Source organism: Ceratina calcarata, unplaced genomic scaffold (assembly GCF_001652005.2).
Source record: "Ceratina calcarata isolate Rehan_Ccalc_2016 unplaced genomic scaffold, ASM165200v1 scaffold428.2, whole genome shotgun sequence".
NCBI lineage: Eukaryota > Metazoa > Arthropoda > Insecta > Hymenoptera > Apidae > Ceratina > Ceratina calcarata.
Window position 1 is genome coordinate 892,224 of NW_017166501.1, and position 24,923 is coordinate 917,146.

The following is a 24,923-nucleotide window of genomic DNA, read 5'->3' on the forward strand; positions in this document are numbered from 1 at the left end:
TTTCTAAGGTACATAAACTTTTGGGATTGACTGTATAGCCAATACATCCTTAAAATGAGATAAACAACTGCCAAAAGGATAAAATAATCCTATTTCTTATGACAACTCACTAAAAATTCAAATGCTAATTTTCCTCACAATTTACATAGCGTAGGAAACACTTGCCCGGTCCGTTTCTCCCACCGGTTCATCTCTCCCGGAACTATCCTAACAGTCGTAAAAAGTATTCTGGAACGATAAAACAGACGTTTGTTTTTCCTTCAAAAACTGTAGCTCTAAAATAAATTTTTATAATTACTAATTTCTTTGAAAATGGTGAAACGTTCAGAACTCTCTGAATGATTCCTGTTTGATTACCGCAACTGACCGCGAACTCTTTTGAAGGGAAGAGTTCGCTTTAATCGAGCCCGGAAACATTAATTCCTCGAATCGAAATTCTGACCGCTCTTTCGGCGAATGCAGCAGGATTGCATTCTCATTTTTCGGCGTCATTCGTCCGAACGAAGCTTTGACGATCGATTTTTAAACTTGTTGAATGCCACCGGGTGAATACATCGAAAATGATAGAAATAGAGATACATGAATAAAATATTTTTACATCGAGTTACAAACATTTTTGTGTAAAAAAAAAAAAAAAACAATGCATGCGAATAGTTACATAAATTAATAATAAACGAAGAGCGTATGAAATCCGTAGATTTTAATGGCATCGAACATTCGTTTTCGAAGTTCGATAAAACGAGACCTTATGATGATACGTCCTCGCAGTTTGTCAGCATTAAGTACAGAGCAACTCGGACGAGTTAAATAATTATTTCCGTGTAATGTGTTTAATAAAACACGTTGAACGAGTGAGCACGCGTTGTGCAAATGGTGGCGAAACTCAAACGGTCGGTCGGTCGGTCGGTTCAAACGGGACGGCGAAAAGCGAAGCGGGGGTTAAAGGGAAGCTCGCGTTTCGAAATAAACTTTACACCGGCCGGACTCGAATTCGGTTCAATTTGACGCGGTTAAACGAGCAACAAAATATTCGTGCGCCCGACAACCCAGCTACGGTACCGGAGACACGTGTGGGTAGAAACGTAGTAGAAAATGTATCGACGCGGTGGTGACGACGTGCCGGCAATTAGAGTTTATACGAATTTGAACAACCCCGGCGATAAAACGTTAGTCCTGTTAATTATGCCAGTTAAAAAACGAGCGCCTCGCTTTTCGTCACTTTTTCCACTGTTTCCACTTTTTCATGCTGTTTTTAAATTCGTCGATGCAACGCGAGAGTAAACAGCAATTTTAATCCATGGTGTACAAATTATCGTCAATTATTTACAGTTTGCGTTCGAGATTCATCATCGACGATCATCGATCCTTATACCTATACGTATATATCTTATCCGATTAATTCGGCGGTCGATAGGATTTAATACGTCCCCGAATTCGCAGGCTAGAAGCCACGAGGATTTGGCGAAGGAGAATTCGAAGTTCATCTCCGAGAGGAGCAAAGCCTCGGTGATCCTATTGGACCGGGACAATAGATGCTTAGCTGGCGTGGAGATCGCCGAGGACGAGGACAGAATCCCTTCAGCCTTCTTTACCTCGTCCTTGTCAAGATCTTGTACACGACTCGTATCCCGATTCATTCTTCGTCCCTTAGCTGAGTCTTTTTATTATACATGATTCGTACCGAAATTAGGGAAAAACGGGGCAACACGGGAGCAACAAGAAATGGGGAATATATTTTCTCATTTTGCTGACGTTCATTTCATCATACTGACTTTTATGTTTAGGTAGTATTTACAGTCTGTATTTACAATTTAGTATTTACAATTTTAGCAACATCCAATCTAAGTAAATAATAGCTTGCAATAATAGAGTGCTCGAGAGTTTTCGATTGTACATGGTATTAACGTAAGAAACATGCGAGTGGCGTTCCGGGGGTTGAGCCGTAAATCGAACTCCGAATTCGACGGTACGACAATATAGCTTTGTCGCCGAGAAAGCGAGGTCCTTGTAACGTTCGATTAATTCTCCACGGCGAAGATCTACGAGCGTGTTACCAGCAGATCTACAGATCTGTACTACTTCTATTAGATTAGACAGACGCAAACAGTCTCGTCAATTCGTTCCCAAAGGATGCTTCATATTTTTTCCAGTGGATCGGAAGAGTGAAAGTCGCGGACGGCAGCGGGAAAAGTTGCAAGATAAATCCAAACGCGGTCGCTTAAAAAGTTTCCCTTAAACGGGTTTCCTTTAACTCGATTTTGTACCGCGGTTGAAGCATCGGTATCAGTGCACGCGATGCCGAGACGAGTCAATATTAATCTTCGCGGAAGCGGTACGACTCTAAAGTCGGGATTCAATCGGGCCCTAAGTTTTTCATTTAACCAGTCGAGAGGCAAACTTCGTTTGCGCTCGAGAGAATCGGGAAAATTCTTGCTCGAAAGTGGACTTATATTCTTCCCGTTCTAATTAGACCTCGAGTCGGAATCGACGAAGAAACCAGACGCTCCCTTGACAAAAAAATGTGAAACTGTAACCAAGCTTTTACGTCCCTGTAAATTACAGGTCGAGTGCCGATGAACCTTGAGATTAACAAAAGAGAAGAAATACCAAACGATCGCTGTGAATTTCATTTAAAATTGTTTTACACCCTGCATTCGCCTCTCGTGACGTTACTAATCGTAAGCAGCGATGCTGGCTTCGGTGCGTTTTCCGATGCTCCACGAGACCCAGTTCTTAAGTGTACTCTAAAGTTCCAACATAGGTCACGTGTATCGAGTGACGTCGATTTCGAGAGGAAAGCAGAGACGTCTGAAATTATGGAACTCGTTTAACCGTACCCTTCGCGTAATTATCTGACCGCAACGACGCAAGTTTGAAGCGATATCACCACCGTTCCTATGTAGTAACTCGAGACGACGGGCCAGTTTTCAAGATACATCGACCAAGGAATTTACCATTGACCAAAGGGAATGAATCGTGTCCTAAACAATCAAGTTACTCAGTGCATATACTAATTTGCTTCTATCACAAGCACTCGTGAACTAAGGACACTGCAGATAATTCTGCTTCAACTTCGGAGATAATCGTCGAAGAAATTAACTCCATAGGAAGTTCAAATTACAATGTACCTCGTTCGTAGGTACGTCGTGACATACGAAGTGAGTCAATAGGAAATATCACCTATAATGACTTTAATAATTTCACTAAAATATGTATTAATTTTATTACATTAACAAATTAATTATCATAACATTAAACAATTTTTACGTCGAACTCTGCGACTATGATTATCGATTATTCGAATAAATTTTCTCCCGTTCCCAATCGTCCATGAATTTTCAGGTCGTTCAACTCCGCTCTTCTCCGACTCGGTACGAGCAAAACCCTTTACCAGTTTTTTCATCGAGCTCCTTAATCACGCTCCAATTGATCGCGGGATAATTACAGCGTAACGTCGTCGACGAATCTATGCAATCCGATGACAGCACCGGCTTTATCCATCTAGTTAGCGCTGTAATTAGCTATTCCGCAAAATTCTACGTTCTAGTATTCCGCGGTCAAAGCGCACGTCGAACTTCAAAGAGACTTCGTCTTTAGTCCGACATGAAAATCATTAATTAATATGTGCGAGTGAACAAATTAAAAGCGTATCGTGAGTAGTGGAGATCTGGAATAAAAATAAAATGGTCGATTTTAATTCCCAGGCAGATCTCGTTGGAGTCCGCAACGTCGACAGGAATACTACAAACAATTCGGGATCCGGATCAAGGTAGCTTTGTTCGGTTTAGGGATGAATCCCCCATCGGATGTGTTTTGGAATCTCGGTTCTTACGCGATATTGCTCGCAGACCTGTTTTTAGGAATTCCTTTCGTCGCATCGAAACCTACAAAATTTATCCGAACCCGCGAGCAAACGACTTCGCTAACTCCGTTTTATAGCGGGTAGCTCTGATACTCGGGAAAGATTCTCAGATTTATTCAATCCAGGCAACGTTTGCGCCGCGGTAAACAGGCTGGCTTATATCTGTTAGGAACGTGGCATTATGAGAGCAACTTCCCGATGCAGGTATTTGCGGTTTCCGTAACGAACGATGTCCTTGTTTGTCTTGGAACTGGAGTTCGATAGCCGATGCTGATTTATTTGCCGAAGAACGCGGTCAGAGGGCGAGCTGCCAACCCCTAGAAAACAATCGAGTGGCACTACGACGGAGTCAAAGAAGTTAACGCAGATAGTAAAGCGTCAAGGAAAAATGTATTAGGTTGGGGAATAAGTTCATAGCGTTTTTATAATTTCTTTTATTTTACAACGATTTGTTTGCTGTTTGGCAACGGGTAAGTATTCATTCGATAGAACTCTTTCTGCTCTACAAAACTATGTTAATTGTATTTTTGAGTTATTTAATTTTTTATTAGTTTTCAGGCTTAGAAATGGAATACCCAGGAGGCAAAAATCAACATTTTCGACACCTGCTCTTCTTTGCTTTTCATCGAGGTCAAAAAGCTGCCGAAGCAGCCCGGGACATTTGCGACGTGTATGGAGAAGGTGTCATAGGCGAGTCTACAGCACGGAAATGGTTTGCAAAGTTAAAAAATGGCGACTTTAACGTCGAGGACTCGTCCCGCAGCGGAAGGCCTTCTGAATTCGATGAAGAACGTCTCAAATCACTTTTGAAGGAGAACGGTCGCCAAACCAGTCGTGAATTGGCGGAAAAAATGAACTGCGATCATAAAACGATTCTATAATTGATTAACTTATTGATATAATTATTGTTTTTTGTTTAAATAAAAGTCTTCGGTAAAAACGCTACGAACTTATTCCCCAACCCAATAATTAAGACAGACTTGAACGAATGAAAAGATCTTGAGAGAATGCTTTGTAAACCTTGAAACAATAGTTTTCGAAGTATATGTATAAAAAAAAGGTAAGAATCGACACGGCGAAGAAAGTTAATTAAACAAGAGACCTAGATAATGTTGAAGGAAAGAACTCGGTTATGAAAGAAAACAAAGGGTGGGTTGAAATGGATGGATTTCTAGGTCCCGGGATGATCGGAGTTCATTTGCAATGCATAGAGGTTTGACCCGGTGCGGAAAGCTTCATGAAAACAAGCGGGACAGCTTCCGAATGATCTCCTTTCGGAGACGACGTCGATTAGTCATCGTTCTTACAGGCCAAAGGGGGCAACAGGGCCTCGACGAATCATCCTTCCGATCGATCTCCTATCTCTAATAAGACACTTCCGAATCCGGTTCGAATGAAATTTAATTAGCTCGCCGGTCCGTCGACTTTGCACCGGATTCAATATCTCTCCGGATCATTTCAAGACTTTAATTGGGGACGATCGGTCATCGAGTTCTGATTGAACGATTCCTAATTAATGAAGAGTTAATCTCTTATTAAAATTGCTGCAGATATCGAATCAAATATTCGACGTCGAATCGAGTCTTCGGATACACCGATTGAAAATCAATTTGTCCAAATTGGAAGGAAATAGAGACCAAGAGCTGAGTAATAGAATGTCTGAAATTATGCCTCGTTGAACATGGAGATTTGCGAAGGAGGCGTGTTGAGACATCTCTGAGAACGTGTTTACACGTTACAGTGAAAATATTGATCCTGCCGGCAAAACACTCAGAAATGGTGCACCGAATCAACACGGTCTATCTAGAAACAGGCGTCGTAATATTTTCAATGCAAACACTCTCGCGTTTGGCGCCTAACACTGTCTCACGGTTAATTGCTATTCGATTAACTCCCGAATGTTAACCCGACGTCTAATTAAGTTTCGGGAGAACGAGACGCGTTTCGGTGGATTTATTTAGTGGAGGCTCGCGCTTCGGGGATTATTGGTTTGGGCTCCTTGCCGCGTTCATGATCAAACGTCGAGATGATTTGTCTGACACGGTCTGATTAAACGGATCGATGCTGGGACACGGAATCCTACACCCTTTACATCACCGGAAGGACCCTTGTATTAATCCCCGGTGAAGGATCATAGATTGAATCGATGCCGACATGAATCTCGGATCGATACAGGTCGCGAGGAAACTCAACCCCTGTCTCGTCCTATGAACAGATTCGATCTCAGTCTGTGAGAGAACAACCAGCTTCGTCGACGAGCTGCTTAAACTTTAATGAAGGATTTGGTAATTGAACCGCCAAACACCTAAAGACAATTTGTTTGAACCGATTCTGATCCGTGAGAGTGAATACATACCCCGTCCACAATCATCCGAGATTACAGTTTCGAGAATGATTACACATACTGAAACTTCGTCACTAACAATTTAGGAGAGATAATGCCATGGAGCAGGAGTCATAGATAACCGAAAGCTGTATACAATTCCATCGCTAATGAAACACCGTATCGCTGTTACGGGGAGACGAATAGATACGCTGTTAGAAAATCTATACCTAGATCGAAATTCCAAAGCGCACAACGTGATACCTCTCTTAAGCTAGCAGGACCAACGTGATCGATCACCAGTCAATTAGAACGAGTCTCAGGATTCCACCCAAAGCCTGCATGTAATTCGTGACCCATGTACCATTCTCTTGATTGTAATGTGACGACTATCAAATAGTGTGTGAATTATTGGGACAATTACGATACGAGACGCTGTCATTTAGTACATCAAACATTGTACCATCGTATCAAATACTGTATTATTTAGAACAATTATTATATAAACTATTGTATTGATTTTCATGACTGGCATTATGTGACATAAATGGGTTAATTTTATCTTCAACTCCACGAAACGTTTGGATATAGGTAATAGAGCGAGCATTGATAAAATTCGTTGGAATGAATCATCCGAAGAAATGACTTCATTATAGATTAAGAACAGTGCAGAGCTTTCGGCTGGAAAGCCGCGCGTAAACATCGTATCGTGTTTCGAAGTTCATTTAATCCGAGCTTTTTTCCACGCTCGCCCCGGCGTGTATTAATCGATCTCCAGCCACGCGGATTTCCTTTCACCGGGTGCAGATTGCGCGTTTCCGTGGCCAACTGCCAGCCTAGATACGGACCGAAAAGAAGAGAGAGCGAGACAGAATACGAAGAGAGGGATTAACGAGGGATGAAGTATCGGAAAACCGTGCCCGCGATACGCGCCCACCAATATTCGCTCCGATAAGTCTTTTATCTTTCCTGTCGCGGCTTCGTTACACCGTGGCTTTCGCTAAAAACGATTATATACGCTACCGAAGACGCCGCGAATCCGTCGACAGGTCGTCGATCCTTTTTTCATGCCTCCCAAATTTTTATTTCGATTTGTTGGAATTGGAGGCCTAACTGGGGTCCGAACGTGGGAAACGGGTTTTAGAAATAAATAATTCTTTATACGTTGATGGCGAATATTGGATTATGGGGATGAATAAAAGTAAAAGTTTTATATTTTGAATAATATTTTATTCTTAACTTGGCTTGGAAGGACGTCTATGCTCGCCAGCTAACGCACTCGAAGTGAGACCAACAGACAAGGGTCTACCTCCCCTTAAAACTGTTTCGGGCCTTATCTCAGAAAGCAGACCCTTTCTGAGAATAGTATTATATATGACCAAGACATTTAGAATTGCCTTGTGAAAGACATTCGACAGAGTACTACGAGAGACTACATCTTCTTATAAATGAAGATTCATTTTTGTTATTTAAGTCGTGTAAATAATTCAACAGTGAACAATTTATTCGTACCAAAAAACCTAAACGAGTAGTCTTTAGTTAATTTCGCGCATATCCTCTAATTATAAGATTCCTCTTGTACATATTTATTTTAAAACTTATAAGAAATACATGAAATTGATTACCATTGGAAACAACGGTTTTTCATTTAAGCCTAATATTATTCAAGATCGAAAAATTCTTGATCTGGGATGAAAAGGATAAATAACAAGCGGCGAAGTGAACAGGCGATTTTTCCACGCCGGGAACAGTGGCCTCGGGTTCATAGTCTGCGTTTCAATTATGAATCGACAGAGCGAGACTTCCGCGTCCCGCGCAATAAATCATCGTTTCTTCGTCGGACCGAGGCCTGACCTACAATTAGCGGGCCACTCAAGTGCAATCGAGCGGACCGCGTCGATATTAATACCCGATCGGGTCTCTGACGCGGCCTCTCAATTGCCTCGCATTCCTGCTCCGGTTATCCCCTCGGATTTTTCACGTCGCACTCTCGTTTACAAAGTTTGATTCGTTTAAAAGAAATCAAATTCCTGATGTTTTTTCTACAAAAAAAAAAAAAAAGAGATCGTCCTGGCACTGCAGGAGGGTGGATTCGTTTTGGACAAATGAAATTCCTGGTTAGTTTTTAAAAGAAACTCTTCGAATTCCTGTTACTACAGAAAGTGTATAATCCTTTTAAGAGAGATCGAATTCCTGTCAATAAATTCCTATCAATAACCAGCAGACTGTACGGATTATCTTTATGCAAAAAAGAACGAGGAGTTCGATTTCCTTTAGCTCGAAATTTAAGCTCTCAGTAACACGGAACGAGCTTTGCCTTCCGCGCTCTGTTATCGTCCATAATCAACGTCAGCCTCGTTTATTACACGGGGCAAATGGCAAGCCAATCTCCGCCGCAGCGCGTTCCATTTTTATTGCTCTTAAAAATTATATCGCCCGGCACGTTTCGGCAATTCGTCCAAAGACCGTCCGCGTCTTCCGTTACATCCACGCTGAATCAGGACCTTTACGAGCGGTTTTTGCCGTGCCCTGCCTGGGCCAGGGTGTGCTCTGTGACGTAACGAAAAACACGCCAATAAAGAGGAGGAGTCCTCTTTTTAACCCCTACCCGAAACTCATAAACGAGGGAAATAACTGATGATGAAAATATCGACGTTCTCATCCCCTCTGTCGAGTCACCGATATGGCATTATATCGAGAAACGTCGCGTAACGTCGGAAAGGATGAAATTGATCGCACCGCGAGACTCGACGCCGGTTAACGGAATATAAATCTGATGATAAAACGCTCATGTGATTTTCGAATAAATGCCAATTAACGTTCCAATTTGTACAGCTTTTGGCGAGAGGATTATTCGAATTCCAACGGGAAGAGTTCAGAAAGACAAAAGTCAAATGGTTCGCATTTATAAATCGTGTAAACATGCATTACGTTCGACTGACCGTGTGTTAAAAACAGGAAATTCATCACGGTCCATTTATTCATGTTCGCGTATCGATTAACGGGGCTAACAGTTTAACTGGAAAATTATTCGGTAATGAAATCTAATTCATGACCGTAATAAATTCGCGATATATTATTTTAAATGGTATTAATCACAGTTCTTTGATAGTCAATTACCAATGGAAGGGATCGGAGCAACGATTCATCGACGGGCAATATGAAAAACCACAAATCGTTCTGGTAAAATAGATTTTCCCGAACACGATGAAACGTTAGTTCCGTCCCTTAAAAAATATTGCGTGACATGCGGTAAAAATGGTTAAATTGCATTCGGCTGGTGAAAAAAGGGCGCAGCTATGCACGCGTTATCGTGAACGTAGCAGTGATTAATTCTACGCTCAGTATTGTTCCGGAGCTTCCACTGACAGTGACGATGCCAGCTTTTTTTGACATTGATCCGGGTCTCGAATTATCGCAACGCGAAACGCGTTATCTCGTTTCAGTCGCTCGTTAGCGTTTGATGAAAATGTTTAATCGATGTTGTTCTCATCGGGAGTCGCGATTAGCCGAGGCCAGGGAATTACAACCTTTGTCGAGCCCCTGCCTTTGTCACCCTCCAGCGACCATTACGCTCCGATTACGAGTTTCATCGTTCCCGATCGATGTTCTCCTCCGGGACGAACTTCTTTTCCTAACAAGCAGCCGCGATGCGGCGAGCGAAATTCTTATGAACGCAGATAAATATTCTGAGTCGAGAGATACTAAGTCTTTCTTATAAAAATTGGACTATGAGAGTCCGAACGAGAAATTATATTTTGAATTCACAAACGAACTGATCGTCGATCCTGAGCGACGTGTTTGAATTAACTCGGAAGTCGCATACACATCATTTTAAAAAATTCATCCTGAATGCAATTTAAATAAGCAGATATCGAACCACCGGCTTATGAATTAAGACCGTACGGAAATCCAGTTCGTCCGTGAGAATTTTAATTCGACAGTCCCCCGAGTTCGCGTCGCGACGAACTAACTAAAAATTCCACGCCGGCGAATTTCGATGAATTCCGTCGGGAATATAATTCTCGCCATCCCGGATGTTCGGTCGACCCGTTCGGAAACGTCGATCAGGCTCGTCACGACAAAATTCTTTCTCGCGGCATCCCTTATTCAGAAACGACTGCGATTGAAACGAATCCGAGGTCTGATTAAACTTGCATCTCGGTCGACTCGTAGAAAAGTTTCCCCCGGAAGTTGACGTTTAAGCAGATATTTAAAACAGCGGTGACAGGCTCGCGTTTCTTTCGTCGATTATGTAGGACAGATTGGAAACAGTGTCGGAGATCCCGTGGGGGATTAAAACGAGCACAAATAAGTAGGTAATTGCAATTTCGGCTGTTGGTCGAAAACAACCGGGTCCGCTGAGAATCCCGCGGGAGAGGGGAAAGAGGCTACGGGAGAGGACGACGGGGGATCCTCTCTAGTATGCCCGGAGTTAATTATGACGAGCGAGCGAATCTAGGTAGAACGGTAGAAATGAGTTACCTTCGCGAGAATCGAAAGAGGAAAAAAAAAGAATCCCGTCACTTTTAAAAGAGCGAATTTTTTTTCCTCGTCCGGAACTCGAGCCTCCCCATCTTTCTGTTTGCGATTCTATCCCGTCGCATTCATGAGCCGCGCTCTTCTCTTTTTTCGTTCACACTTTGTGTCACGTTTCCCAACGTTCTTCGTTTCTTTTATTACGATTTTTTCACTGTCCCTTTCCGTTATTTTTTCTCCTTTCACCCCCTTTTCTCTTGCTTTTAGTTTTAATATTTAATCCACGCTCGTTAGAATTCACAGACTTTTTACTGTCACATATTTTTAGTTGTCACAAATTTAGGTATATATTATACGACGAAAAATTTTTTTCTTCAAAATTTCGAAAAATGCTTCAAATAAAAGTTGTTGTCCTTCTGACTTCAATATTTAACGAGTTACGTATGATTATTTGGCATTTTATTGATGTTGACAAAATCCGACCATCCCAGCGTCGAAACGGCGAACTTTTGGCAAAAAATTTCATTTTTCCTTAATTACTCCTAAACCGTTGAATCTACGGGAAAATTGTATAGGACCTTTCTTGTAGAGGACGACAAGAGATCTACAATTTCTGTATAAAAGCTTTTTGCTAGCATTAATATTTAACGAGTTATTGACGAAAAACGAAAAAATAGTTTTTTGCAAATTACTCGTTAACTATTGAAGCTAGCGAAAATTTTTTACATGGAAATTGCAGATCACGTCGTCCTCTACAAGAAAGATTATATGCCATTTTTCCGTATGTCCAACGGTTTGGGAGTTATTGGCCAAAAACGAAAATTTGGAAGAAATTGAAGGGGTACCCCTTGGAAAAATCTCGGAAAAATCGAAAATTTCTTTTTGTTGTTTATTATTAGCAATGTTCTTCCGACGTCTGATTTCTTTTTAAAAAATGCGTTTCTAAAGTGCATAAACTCTTGGGATTGACTGTATAGCCAATACTAATACATCCTTAAGAACGATGAGACTGATCGATACGATCTTGGTTTTTGTTTCAGTTTCCAGAAGTTCTCAAGAGGCATCGTTACCAGCCACGAGGGTAAGTGTAACAGTGTTTCACTTGCAATTATATCTCGTTTAGGTCGATATTCGTGGCCCGGGCAAACTATATGCACCTGTCATAAATCGTTTCTTACGCGGTCGAAGTATGTTTTTATCGGAAACACAAAGCACCGAAAGTTCGCGTTCTCTCAGGACTCCCCTTCTCGCGACAAGAAATATAGTAATTTCGTCAGAGTTCGCAATTAGACGGTAAAAACGAATACGGTGCTTCTTTCTCCTCGGGCTTTCTAGAGTTGTAAATTCTAATCCCCGGACCAGACAAAAATCAGCTTTTTCTGTCTTCGATTTTATGTTCTCTCTCCGCGTAGAATAAACCAGAAATCGATAACTGTTTCCCTATTCCGTGAAGTGACAAACCTCATAAAACCATGTGGTGTCTCTAAAAACGTGCGGAACGCACGACTATCGAACTACGCAAAAATTCAATGCGTTCCGCCAACTTTTCTCGAAATCCATTCAGAACATGTGTATCGATTTTGTAGTACCGACTTTCTATTAAGAGACTAAGATAGTTACGTGAAATTTACTTTTCTCCAAAGCAAAAATTTTTAATAGAACGAACCAATATGTTTGGTCAATTCTGTGGGTAACATCGACGTTTCGGCTTATCGGAACCCACCCCATTAATTTTATGCAATATCATAATTGTATGTACACCGACCTGTTTTTAGATAATTGAATAAACCGCGAACAACCAGATGACCAAGCCTCCAATTACCATTAAACAAACATTCCGCTATCGTTCGCAAAATCACCGCGAGTAACAAGCGAATATCAGATTTTATATGAATCGAATATCCCGAGGCGAGATGTTAATAAAATAACTAAAACAATCAATTGTAACAAATGATATCTACAACCCGCGTTCGTTGTAACGTCCTACAGAATCAATTATGTGTATTCGTAAAAAAAATTGGAACCGTGCGTGCGAAATGAAAATGTTTAATCTATTTTATAAATGTTCCACTTTCACGAGATGTAACACCGCAAACTTTTATCTGCGTCATAAAAAAGTACCCAACATTGTTTTACGTTAGAACCGTGTTTAGAACGGAGCCAGGTATTATCGCATGCCGGGGCATATTTCTTTTTCCGTTTCCAGGTCGGCGCGAACGCAACAGGGTCGGAAGTGGACGATGGGTCGCGGGGTCAGCAGGAACGCGTCGAGCCGTCCGAGAACGTGCAGACGGAGGAGGATTACGAGGGCGGGGACGAGTACGAGGACGAGTTGAAGGCCGTGGCCGAGTCGCACGAGGCGATGTCGAAGGACGATACTAGGAACTCGAACGCGTCGACGGCGTCGAGCACCGGAGTGCGAGACGGGACGTCCGTCGGCACGCAAAACTTCGACTCCCGCGAGGTGATCACCGCGAACAGTTCAGACGAGGACGTCGCGTCCAACGAAGCGATCACCGACGAGCTCGTCGATAAATACGACCAAGAGGTACATAAATACTTATTTTCTTCCCGTCGGCCTCTGGTGAAAAGTTGTGCGGTGAAACGTTCGTTTGTCTCGTCGGACGGAAGCTTTCTTAGAAGAAAAGTAGAGGAGCTCCTTTTCAAAAAGGTTTTTCTTCGACCGATGAAACTTCCGGGAGAATAGAGATTCCCGGGTGCGGATAACGACGTTTCTCCGATGAAGATGTGTGCTCTTCTAACGGAATTTAAAGCGAGGAAGATAAAATTTTCGATTAAGCCCCGAGTCGCGAAAGTAAATTTGGCGTATAGAGTCTGTCGATACCGCGTTCCGCCAGACCCTCCAGACGAACCGTACCGTCCGACGTGCCGCGATCGGAAAGCTTTCGTCGAAGTAACGGTGAGTTTCGATTGATCGCGTTGCACCATGACCTGGATTTCCCTGCGGAATCCTTGACCACCGTTTGTTTCGTTGGAACGGTGTGCAAAAACCCTGACCCGACGTCGGCCCAACCCTGACCTACCGTAATCTCGTCGACTTCGTTTCCGCGCTCTATTTACGATCTCCGCTGGACGAGCGCCAGGATAACGTCGAATCGGACTGTTCGCGTTTGATCCCGACGGTTGCGGTTACGCGTTACGTTCGATCGGTCGAATTCTCGCAACACGGCGTCGAATTCGACGCGAGGGCGGAACGGAATTCGTCTAAAGCGACAAACTTTCAATGGGAACGCGATTTCCCGCTGAACAATTCGAAATTCCGTTTCCATTTGAAAGCGTGGCAATTATCCGAACGGCAGTTCGCGAACTAGGAAAATCAATTTATCGAGAAAATGCAAAACAACTCTATTTATGCGACACTCGTCGCGGAGGTACGGAAATGGACGGGAGGAAGCGATAAAAAGTGGGAGACGGTTGAACGAACCGAGCGAGGGGTCTCGACTCGATACGAGGACGATTTCGTCGCTACGATCGTCCCGTCGTCTAATGTTTATCGGCAGACTCATAGGACGTACCGGTTACTCGGGCCATCGGAAAATACTTTGCATCGATAGTGGCCCATGTCTGTTTCGCGATTGGAAATCCATTTGTAACGTCTTAAGAGAAAAGTTGAAATTTTAAACACACCACGCCATTCGTCTTCAGCTACGATTTCTCCTCGCAACAGGGAGACTTTATTGCGTCCCCTCTTTCGCCTCGATTCGTCCCGGAAAGTAGACTGGAATTTCGAATAAAAATTGAAACTCTTATACGTCAATCGTGTTACAATAGTACATTGTGTACCAAGGGCGCAAAATAGGGCATTCTAGCACCGGCACGAGTGTGAATTTCGCCCAAGCGAAGCGAGGGCGACAAATTCACACGAGTGACAGAATGCCCTTTGCGCCCTGGTGCACATACTATTTTTTGACACGCCGGGCGAGAAATTAATCGATAACAAAAGCCATCGAAGTTGTAATTATATCATTTTCCGTCTTTTCCGCCCTAGGGCGGGAATGTGCTATTTTGCGCCCGCTAAACATGCACGAGAAACCGAATTTCGCGCCCGGAGTGTCAAAAACGAACTTTCCCTGATACATTCGACGCGTCGCGTCTTATTTCATACGAAACGCTTAATAAAACGGGAAATAGCATTTCCAATAGTCACGCGCGAATCGTATTTCAGCTCGAATGTATTTCCTTGGGCCGTCGAAGTAATTTTGCGTTCGTCGGAGAATTTATATTTTTAATTTGTTCTCGCGCGTCGCGTCGACGTTTTCCACCGCGGCGTAGTACCTTTTGGAATTCTCGCAGCTGTATAGAGTTTCGTCGTTTTAGGCGTTAGCCGTAGTTGCCTTCTTAAATTCCATGTTATTTGCCGAGGTAACAACGTTCGCTAGGAGCGACGCTGTATCTTACAGTTTTCCCGAGCTCGCACACGTCTCGTGTCTCTTTAGTTTTACTTACTGCATTAGGAAAAATGTCGTAGCGCTACACGTCCCGCACTTCACCCTCAAATAATTCCATTTAACCGCGAATCCTTTCGTACCATTAATTTTCATTCTTTCCAAACCAAATGCAATCCAATCTTCCTATTAGAATATTTATGGAGTGCATTTCGTAGACTGAACCGCGACCTCAATTCGTACTGATCTCTTCTGAGAGAAAAACAAGCAGCCTGTATGACACAATCCAATCTCCCTTCCTCCCTCGCTCATTCCTGTTTTATTATTTATAAACGTGATCGCAGGTGGCGGAGTTGGTGAAGTACAAAAAGGAACGGAGCCACGGAGAGTCGAATGGCCGTACGAAAACGAAGCGGGTGCCCACGGTGAAGAAGGAACTGAGCACGCAGAAGGAAATTCTGATAGGTAGCAATGAGACCCAGGTGCCGAAGAAGAATCTGATACCACCGGAAGACCCGGTGAATCGACTCGGCGAAGAAACCGAGGCGATCCGGCGAAGAAATGCTGAGAACGGGGTAAGAGTCGAACAACAAGAATGTCGATCGTTATTGCAGTCGTATATCATCGATTTCAGACGCGTACACTCCTGTCCGTAAGTTACTCGGCGGTGTTCGAGGCAATATTATCGACAAACTTAGATCTGAATAAAATGCGAGAACGACAGACTTCTGTTATTTAAATTAAGTAGAAACGCAGTGATTATGCTTCAGGAATTATAATAAAAGTTTATCTGTTGCGATTGTTCTACGATTTATGAACGGGAGTGTGCTTTCTTATTTTCACGAACCGATTTCTCATCGATGACTCGGGAGATAAATAAATCGAGATTTCTAAAAGTTTCGGAAATTTTTCGAACATTAATACTTGACAGACTTATTGAACGCTAGATTTACGTTGTTCGTTGATTAACGCGTTCAGCATAAGAAATTTGTTGAAAACTGTTCTTGCGTTACCCAGCCGGTAGGACTGGAAGATCCGGCGTACTCGGAGGAGGGCGAGATCGTTGAGAACAATCGAAACTCGGAGGAGAGGCCGAAGAAGTTGGACAAGAGGCAAGAAACGGTCCTAAAGGATCTGAAATCCTATTTGCTGACAGAATACGCGACGGAGGAGGAGCAGCGGGAAAAGCTCCGCGAGCTGGAGGTGAGTTCGCTTCCGGAACCAGCCGTTTTAATAATTAAATCGTTTAATAATTAATCGCGGATACGACCAGCCGCTCTTGTTTCCCGACGATTCTGTATTCCGTTACTAACAATTTCCATCTCCGGGCTTAATAAAACATTTCCCGCTCGGCCATATTCCTTGTTGCGTCAATATCAATAACGAAATTATATTTAGATAGAATTAGTCGCGCTTCGGAAAACCGCGTAAGAACGGACGGACGATTTTCCACGAGGAAATTCCCCTCTAAAAACTTAAAACAATCTCGACTCGTTAAAGCGGTAGAGCTGAGTCAATTAGAGATGACGGAATTAAATATACTCGTATCGTAAAAACTGTTTTGCGAAAAATGGAAACCGAGTTTAAATCCGAGCGACACGCGGAACATGAATATGAAAACCGAATACAAAATAGATGCTGCCCGGTCAAAGGAGCCATTTGCTCGGGATATCTGCGGAGGCGAGTATAAAGGTGAGAACAATAAAGAGGAAATATTCATCGGCGGACCGTTTCGTGTCGCTGATCGGAGAGAGTCGCGAAATCGATAGCTGGCCAGCGTGTTCGCCGAGCCAATAACCGGCGAGGGCGGCTTTGTTCGCAGTCAAAGCGTCTTTGCAGCCACCTGCGGCAGCAGGACTTTGATCCCTCCGGAACGATGATTTAAATTGACAAGTCGCCCCCTGGTTTCTTCATGGAGAAACAGCTGTGAACGTTGCCGGGATTTATCATTCACTTCCTGGAATTTCAAATGAACCCGATCCGAGATTGGATTCTCAACTTTAAATTACCTTACTCTCGTCCAAGCGAATCGAAGAGTTTACAATTACGTCGCCGATCTTTCCAACTACCGAGATTCTTTGCAAATTAAATTTTAAATTGCACGACCGGGTTCTGAACTTGTATCATACTTTTATAGAAGTTTTATTTCAGTACATTCAGTCTCCCAGTTTTAATCGACCAAAGTTCACCAGTTTGTTTTAGGAGGAAAAAAATTATTATATGAGATACAAATATAAGACCGACTGACAGGAGTCACAGGAATAACTGGCAGAGATTTCGGTATTCCTCGATCTTTGATTATAAAAGACCTTATACATGAAGACTTGTGATAAAGGAGAAACCGCAGTTGTGCCCTTTGAACCTGGGCTTACAATACATTGAATCGCATTGTAAACTCGCATCGCTGTGATCAGGAAATAAACTTTTCCAATAATCGTTTCCAAGTTTCAAGATAAATCAGAGTATAAGCGATCTGGACATTTTGAAAAAGCGTCGCGCGGTGCATCTCGGGTGGTGCAAAGAAACGGTGGGGCAGGTCGATGTCAGATACAAATGAGGAAGTTGGCATTGCGGGGTTACAAGAATAAAATGTTGCAAGATGATAAATGCCGGCCCCGCTTTCAGGCTGGTTAACCACCGGCAAGCTTTCTTTTATCACCGAGAGAGACAATGTCCTGCTTTCTTTTCCGAGGGTCACATCGCTGCTATTTATTCTTGTCGCACGCACAAAACAGGGCGATCCTTGAAAATAAATTTGTATCGCACCTGGGACGCAAGAACGCCGGAAATAATAATTGCCCGACCGCGGAAGCCGTTATCTCTCGCAGGGAATGGATTCATTCTTCATTAATTAAATGAAACAGAAATGAATATTCCGTGATGAAAAATGAACGATTAAAACAATTTAGTATCATCTGTCTCGATGCGTTTCATAAAAATTGTCTGAAAAGAATTTATTCAGGCTATCTTATTATACGATTGCGCTATCTCTATGGAACGTAATCATCCGCTATCATCAGCGTTCCAGAGGCAACGAGACGTTTCAGGTTGAAAGGCTCGCTTCCGGGGAGATTGGACGCGTTTTTCCGGCGTCGCGTCGCGTCGCAAAGATGTCTCATGCTCGAGCCATTATCATGGCAGCTAGCTACCACCACTTATCGTGCAGTCCGCACAAAGAACCGCGTTCTCGCAGCTAATTTAATATCGTTCTCGTGTATGCACTCACGCAAGCTGCTCTCGATTGCCGACTATTGAATCAGCTTCAGACGAGAAAACGCATTGACGAAGAAAAGAAGATTTGTAAAACGAGGTCGGATAGGAACCTTTGTTCGCAGATAGGGAAAAAATGGTTACGGGGACAACGGGGAGATCTGCCGAATTTTATTAAATCAAGCCGAAGAAGGAAAGGACGGGACTTTATTCGGGAACAGTGTTAGAATGACGAAAAAGGAGAGGAAGGACTTTTATTAAAAGATTCCTAGGTACGAGAGGCTGAAGATGAAGACAGTGTCATCTCTCTTTTGAAAGGTGTCGGATAAGAGAGGGTTAGAAAGATTTTTATCCACGATGAAATTGAAGCTTTAGAAAGTTTTCACGAAAAGGAGAACAGAGATCAGCTGCTGCTAAAGTGAGTTTCCACTTCACAAAAAGGGCGGACAATAGAAACAAAACCGGTGCAGCTTTGTTGGAAGAAACACCCGGGACAGACGAGGATATCTAGGAGGACAGAGGAACTGCGTTAATTTCCATCAAACAGACGACTGAGAGACGGGCGGAGAAGACGGTACGCTGTGAAAGGAGAGATTCCTTCGCAGTGTCGTCGATCGTGAAAGGGTTTATCAGCGAGAAGGGGTTAACAGACAGAGAACAACCCGGAATACGCGAAACGAAGCTGTTAATCTTAATTCTCTTGATTTACGATCACCGCTATGGGTCGGAGTGGTTCGACACGGAATACGAGGTTTCGGGCGGAAATTACGAAGCACGGCATCCGGGAAGGCCACCCTCGTGGCCATGTCGAGCACACTTCACTACACGAGTGGATAATTCACCTTTACAGTCTACCATTCCCTTATCATTAACGAAAATCGAGTGACGTATCGCTCGCAAGAATTAGAATCTCTTTTTCTCTGTTCTGTATAATCGTATCACGACGAATAAATTGTACGATTACAAAATCTTAATTCTGACTTTATTCCCATACAATCCCTGTTCATTTTTCTTACATAGTTCAGGAATCGACGTATGGAGAAAAAAAAATAGAAAGTATCATGCACCCTCGCGCGCCTAATTAATGGAGATATGAATTTAAATAGTGGAGAGTAGCGCGGAGCGCAGCTCTCGCTCGTGACTCGTTAATGATCGTCGAGCGAGGCTCTGGCGCCGCGGTACGCGTTGCGTGCATATTTTTCAAAATACGTTCGAGTGGAAAAAACGAGAGATGGAAACGGCGGAAACGAAGAAAAATTCTCTCCCGGTCGAGCTTCCGTTTCGAATCTCCCTCTCTCTCTCTCCCTCTTGAACGACTTCGTTAACGAGTTTCATTTCGTACGCGCTGATCTGTCAGTTCCGTTAACAGATACAAGCTGACGCAGGAGTAAAGCGAATTAACGCGACTCGATTCAAGTATTACCGGCGTCGTAGCGTCCGTACGAAAGAACGGAATCCCGTACGAAGGAATTTCTCATTTAATTAAAGACAATTAATCTGTTTGATTAAGTCGGCCGGGTTGGGTAATTGAAACTCGTGAGGAGAGCATCCCGCGCGCAGTGTATGATTTCGACGTTGAAGTGCTCGCGACAATGAAACTGCACCCGCTAGTGGTTCGAGGTGCGCGATAATTAATTATTATTGTTGCTCGGTTGTCGGTCTAGGCTCAAGAAGACGTCCTCGCGAAGAACTTGTTGAAACTGTTGGTGAACCTAGCCGAGAATCCGAATCGATGGGAGCGCGTGCAGAAATTGCTCGGTAAGTAACGCTTTGTAGACAGTATTCTGAACAGATCGAAATTCCGCGAGGGTAAACAGTTCTAGTTCTCGTTAGACCTCAATCGCATCGACCGATTTCCCTAACGAAGGTTCGCCATTCGGTTCCGAAATTCCTGCACGTTACATCGCGTTACATCGATTCATCCGCATTTCGTCGACCACACGTACACCTAAAACGATTCCTGACCCACTGGTCATGGACACGTGGAAAAATTAAATTTCAATCGAGCGCCCCGGAACGTACCTTAAACTGAACATTAAAACGCGGTTCAGGAAGCGACAGCAATTTTCTCGCGTAACGAGGGAAGGGCCCAGGAGAGAAACCTTTTCCCGGCACAAAACCCATTCACGAGTAAATAGATTCGAATACGAGCGAGCTACCGCTTAGACTGTTAGAAAGGGAAATCTGTCGCGCGAAGATCCACGCTGCTAATCGAGTCTAACGGGGAATCGAATAAAGCCAGACAATGGGCCGATTAGACGGATAGCGTTATTGTCGGATGTAATTGGACCCTGACAATTAGTCGGGCCATGTAACCTGGGAATCAATGTAATTCGGTCGCGGGTTAGTTTCTCCGGTCGGATTTTCCTCATAGCAACCCTCCGATCCGACTTCACCCTCGGCTCGGATCTCGTTCGATTACTTCCTGCCGCGCGAACAATACGTTAACCCATTTCACAGCACGATCCTCCCTTGCCGTTTCGCGTTGCTACCATTGAATTAGCCAAGAACAAAGAGTGGAAACGCGAGCGGAACTCGAACGAGGATTTACACAATCCGCTCTGATCGCGAAACGATTTGTCGCTTGAGAATCTAATACTCTTGTAAACGCGGACCTTTTTAATCGGAATTATCGTCCCCCGAGTGGTGGAACGTGAACTGGAAACTGGATCATTTCCCTCCGGTCCCATTCGCGAATGAAACGCGTCCCTTAATTTCTCGGCTAACGCCCGGTGCTCGCGGCTGGTTAATGTATAAGGGGACAGTGAATAATCCGAGAACAAGTTAGTCTACGCGTCGCACCGAGGCGAACAGTAGGCAAAGCGCTTTGCACACGGAACCTTCTTAATCTCCATTACCGGAACAATGCCGCTTTAATAATAGCCATTTGCTAACGCTGATGGATGTAAACACCGCGAGCGGACTCATTTTAAATGGACGCGACGCGCTTTCTAAAAAACAAACGAGCTTGCATGTATCTGTAAACGAGTGCTTGAATAGCGTTTCTATATACAAAACTGTCTGAGCAGGACTTTAAGCGGCTAGAGTAATGACTTTTCTGCCATTTGCCGGTGAATTTTTGCTCTTAAAACGAGGGGGAAAATAGTAGCCAGAACGACCTTAAAAGATCGCGACGTTTACAATCCGGGTTATCTCATTCTAATGGCAGTGAACGCGGAAAACGAGCTGAAACTGTCGAGGAACGGTTTGGATCCGGGTAAACGGAGTTACGAGCCTGCGTCCACTCTGTTCCCGAGCACCACGGAATTCTCGAAGGATTCGAGGAAGTCCCGGAAGAAGCTGAAGAAGAAGAAGAAGGCCAAGCATCGTTTCACCACGACGACATTGACTCCCGTGCCGGCGACGCCGCCTCTGTTGACTACCACTGAAACGCCGTGGCAAACGACGCCCGTTCAACGCTTGATCGTCCCGCTTTGGTGGTGGGGTCGAGATTCGCCCGAGGGAACGGAAAAGGCCGCGGGCTACTCCGTTACGCAAAACCGGAGGAGCTTGCCCTCCATCAGGGAGCTGATCGAACAAAACAAGTCCAGGCCCTTCTCCGACGATAGGAAACCAATACTGCCGGACGAAGTTGGCGAACTCGGCAATCAGAGGTTGCCGCGGTTTGGCAAGATCGGGACTCGTGAGCCAGGTCACGTTCAGCCCCACAGGGAGTTCGCGAACGCGTACGATGGACTAGGTAGGTCAGACACTTAATTGTAACGCGCATTCATTTGTCAATTTTATCAGAAAGTGTTTCTTTACATACAAATAAATCGTCATTTAATGAAATGCACGAATGCATCCACTGAATAAATATTGCTTTATAATAAACGCGTACAAAATTATTTTAATCGAACGAATAAATAATTGTTTACCTGAAATAATATTTTTTATTGACTCGTTTGCAAGAGATTTTACAAATTTTTCGACACGGACGAACAAATCTGAATTTAACAATAATTATTCGAGAAATCGGATCTCTCTATGATTTCAGACCCAGAACGAATGTCGGATTACGACGTAGAGGAAGCATACCATTCATTGAGATATCCTCAATCCCGAGACTATTTACGAAGACGCGACGAAGAATACCCAATCGATTTTAACGTACAGGCCGATAGATTTCGTCAAGAATACGAACCGTCTCGCGACTACGAACTAAGCAGGAGTTGGCCAGATCTCTCGTACAGGTACGATTCACCGTGGAGAACGGAAGAGAGACTGTTACCTATAGATTGGCCTTGGAGGCAGTCTTCGGACGAGGGTAAATATTGGCCTCAGCGGGGCTATCTACCCGTTGAGAAAAATTACTGGTCGAACAACGAGGAAGACGCGGAACAGGAAGAAGCTCGGAAGATGTGGCAACAGCAACGGGTCCAATATTGGAAAGACAAATCGAACTGGTCAGCGGAGAGAGGTTCGAAAGCTCCGACCTGGCAGCAAGGGGAAAGGCCCGTGAAATTGTACGATCGGGAACAAGCGAGCGGGAATTGGGATAAGGGTAAAAACCGTTCGGAACTGAATAAGTCGTCGACGAAACCGGAGAACAAGGAGAAGGTCGTGCTACCACAGATCACGATGAAAACTTGGAACAGCCTGACCTCCGACCCGGCTACGTGGCCTCACAAGCTACCAGGAGCGAAACCGTGGCCGAAAGACGAAAACGGAAAGTCGTACAACCCGAACGCGGACCTGGTGAAGAAGTTGGGTCTCGACAAACAGAACAACGGTCGTTCGAAGGAGCAGAGCGAAAAGGCGAGCGACGAGAGAAAGTCGAAGGACGAGAAACAAAGCAGAGTGTTCGCGTCAAAGGAATCCGTGAAGGAAGAAGAGCTGCCTTTGGCGGAGACTTCGAAGTACAAATCGAACGACGATAGGAGCAACTTTAGTGATTACAAGACGAGGGAGTCAAAACCTTGGTCGATCGTCTCGGAGCCGAAAGGTTCCAAGGAGTGGAAAACGGAGAGCATGCAAGGTGACGACGCGAGTGCCTGGAGGCGAAAGTACGAAGGGAAGAACCCGTGGACCAACGAAGAAGCTGCCTTGCCTAAGATACAATCGGTGGGTGCGTGGGTGATGGCAGCTGACCAATCTACCTGGAAGCCTTACCACATCAAACCGATGGACTCCACTGACGAAACTGTTTCTCGAAGATGGTCGAAACCGATCGATAGATCGAACACCGACGGGAAATGGTTGAGCAAGGGATCATGGCCGGAGAAAGTGAACGATTCTTGGATGGATCAATCGGACACGGGTCTCTGGCCTGAGAAGACCGAGTTCTGGCCCGAGAAATCTAACAAACCAGGCTCGTGGTTTCCGAAAACGAAATCGGGCAACTCCAACTGGAAAGCGAAAGAAGGATGGTTACCGAAACCAGAATCCTCTTCGTGGATATCGAAAGAAGATAGCAGTTGGGCCACGAGAATCGGTCCTTGGTCGACGAAATCGAACGAGTCGTGGACGTCCAAGGACGAGGCAGCCAAAGATTCCTGGTCGGTGAAGATGAAAGAAGACGAGGGAGACTCTTGGTCCAGAAAATCGAACGATCAAGGCGGATGGAGTTCGAAGGGCAATGACCTGTCCCCGTGGCAGCAGAAGATTAACGACGAGTGGACTTACGGAAAAGCGAGTTCGACCGGTGCGTGGCCAGCGAAATGGAAGCAATTCGCGTACCATAGGGTGACGGCCATGCCGATCTCTAAACCGGGGACCACGGCTGACGCAGCCGCTTCCAAGCCGAAGAACAACGCTTTTGTCGCGGTCTCCGCGGTCTCCTCGCCGAAATACACGGGAACCGAGTGGAGGAAGAACGACGAGGACGCGAGGAACGAGAACGGTCGCGTGGACGAGCAAGAGCGCGGGGTGAATCAATTCCAGGTGGGCTTAGAGCGACCGATCTACGCGTGGAAGAAGGATCCCGGTACTTTACGGGATGCCGCGGCGAAGAGCAACGGTAGCGACCCGCTAGAGAACCAGCTGGAGGCACTCAGGCAAATTGACTTCTGGTCCTACAAAGAGAACGAGGCCGAGGTAAGCTCGATTCGCGTTTTATTAAATTCCGCGCGCCACTCTGCTCCCGGCACGCTCGATGATTCATAATTCTATCAAGAATTGGCAATGAAACACGAGAAACCAATTCGTGACGCTGTACACAGATTGGGGAATACTCTATTATTTAGGAAATCGTTGATTGATAAAATAGTGTAGCGAACCGAATTAAGGGTAACTTGGACATTTTTCAGCTTATTTATTTATTCCATTCGTTGCACGACGTTCTCTATATCGCGTTCTGAATTATGGTAGAATTTCATCACGGGACATGTAGACGTTCGGTGTAATAGACTTGAATGTTTAATACGGTCGCTTTTAATACGCGAAACTGCCAATCTCCTGCCTCTCTCTCTCTCACTCTACGTCTATTATGGATAACTATGGACTAGAATATGTACTCTTGAACTAAATATTAGACAGTGGGTTAACTATGTACGTAAACTTCGTTATAAGGAAACTATTTGAACTATCCTCGTGAAAATTTATTTCAGTGTTAACTGCGGGAAGTTGCTCACGGAACAGAAGGAAAAATGAGAAAGCTAATTTATATGGCGATAAGAAAAATTGAAGGGCGTTCTATATTTAA

General features: G+C 44.2%; 1 protein-coding gene across 3 annotated transcripts in view; it reads left to right on the forward strand.

The window, feature by feature from the left end:
- LOC108626769 (uncharacterized) overlaps positions 1-24,923 on the forward strand; it is a 128,058-nt gene that overhangs the window by 99,326 nt on the left and 3,809 nt on the right. For 2 of the 3 annotated variants that reach the window (XM_018027628.2, XM_026815098.1), the window contains 7 exons: positions 11,705-11,745; positions 12,871-13,212; positions 15,415-15,645; positions 16,088-16,273; positions 19,945-20,038; positions 21,450-21,981; positions 22,276-24,316. In XM_018027628.2, coding sequence (XP_017883117.1) covers positions 11,705-11,745; positions 12,871-13,212; positions 15,415-15,645; positions 16,088-16,273; positions 19,945-20,038; positions 21,450-21,981; positions 22,276-24,316 — 3,467 coding nt within the window. The remainder of the gene's footprint in view (positions 1-11,704; positions 11,746-12,870; positions 13,213-15,414; positions 15,646-16,087; positions 16,274-19,944; positions 20,039-21,449; positions 21,982-22,275; positions 24,317-24,923) is intronic. The other variant, XM_018027627.2, reaches the window with a different exon arrangement.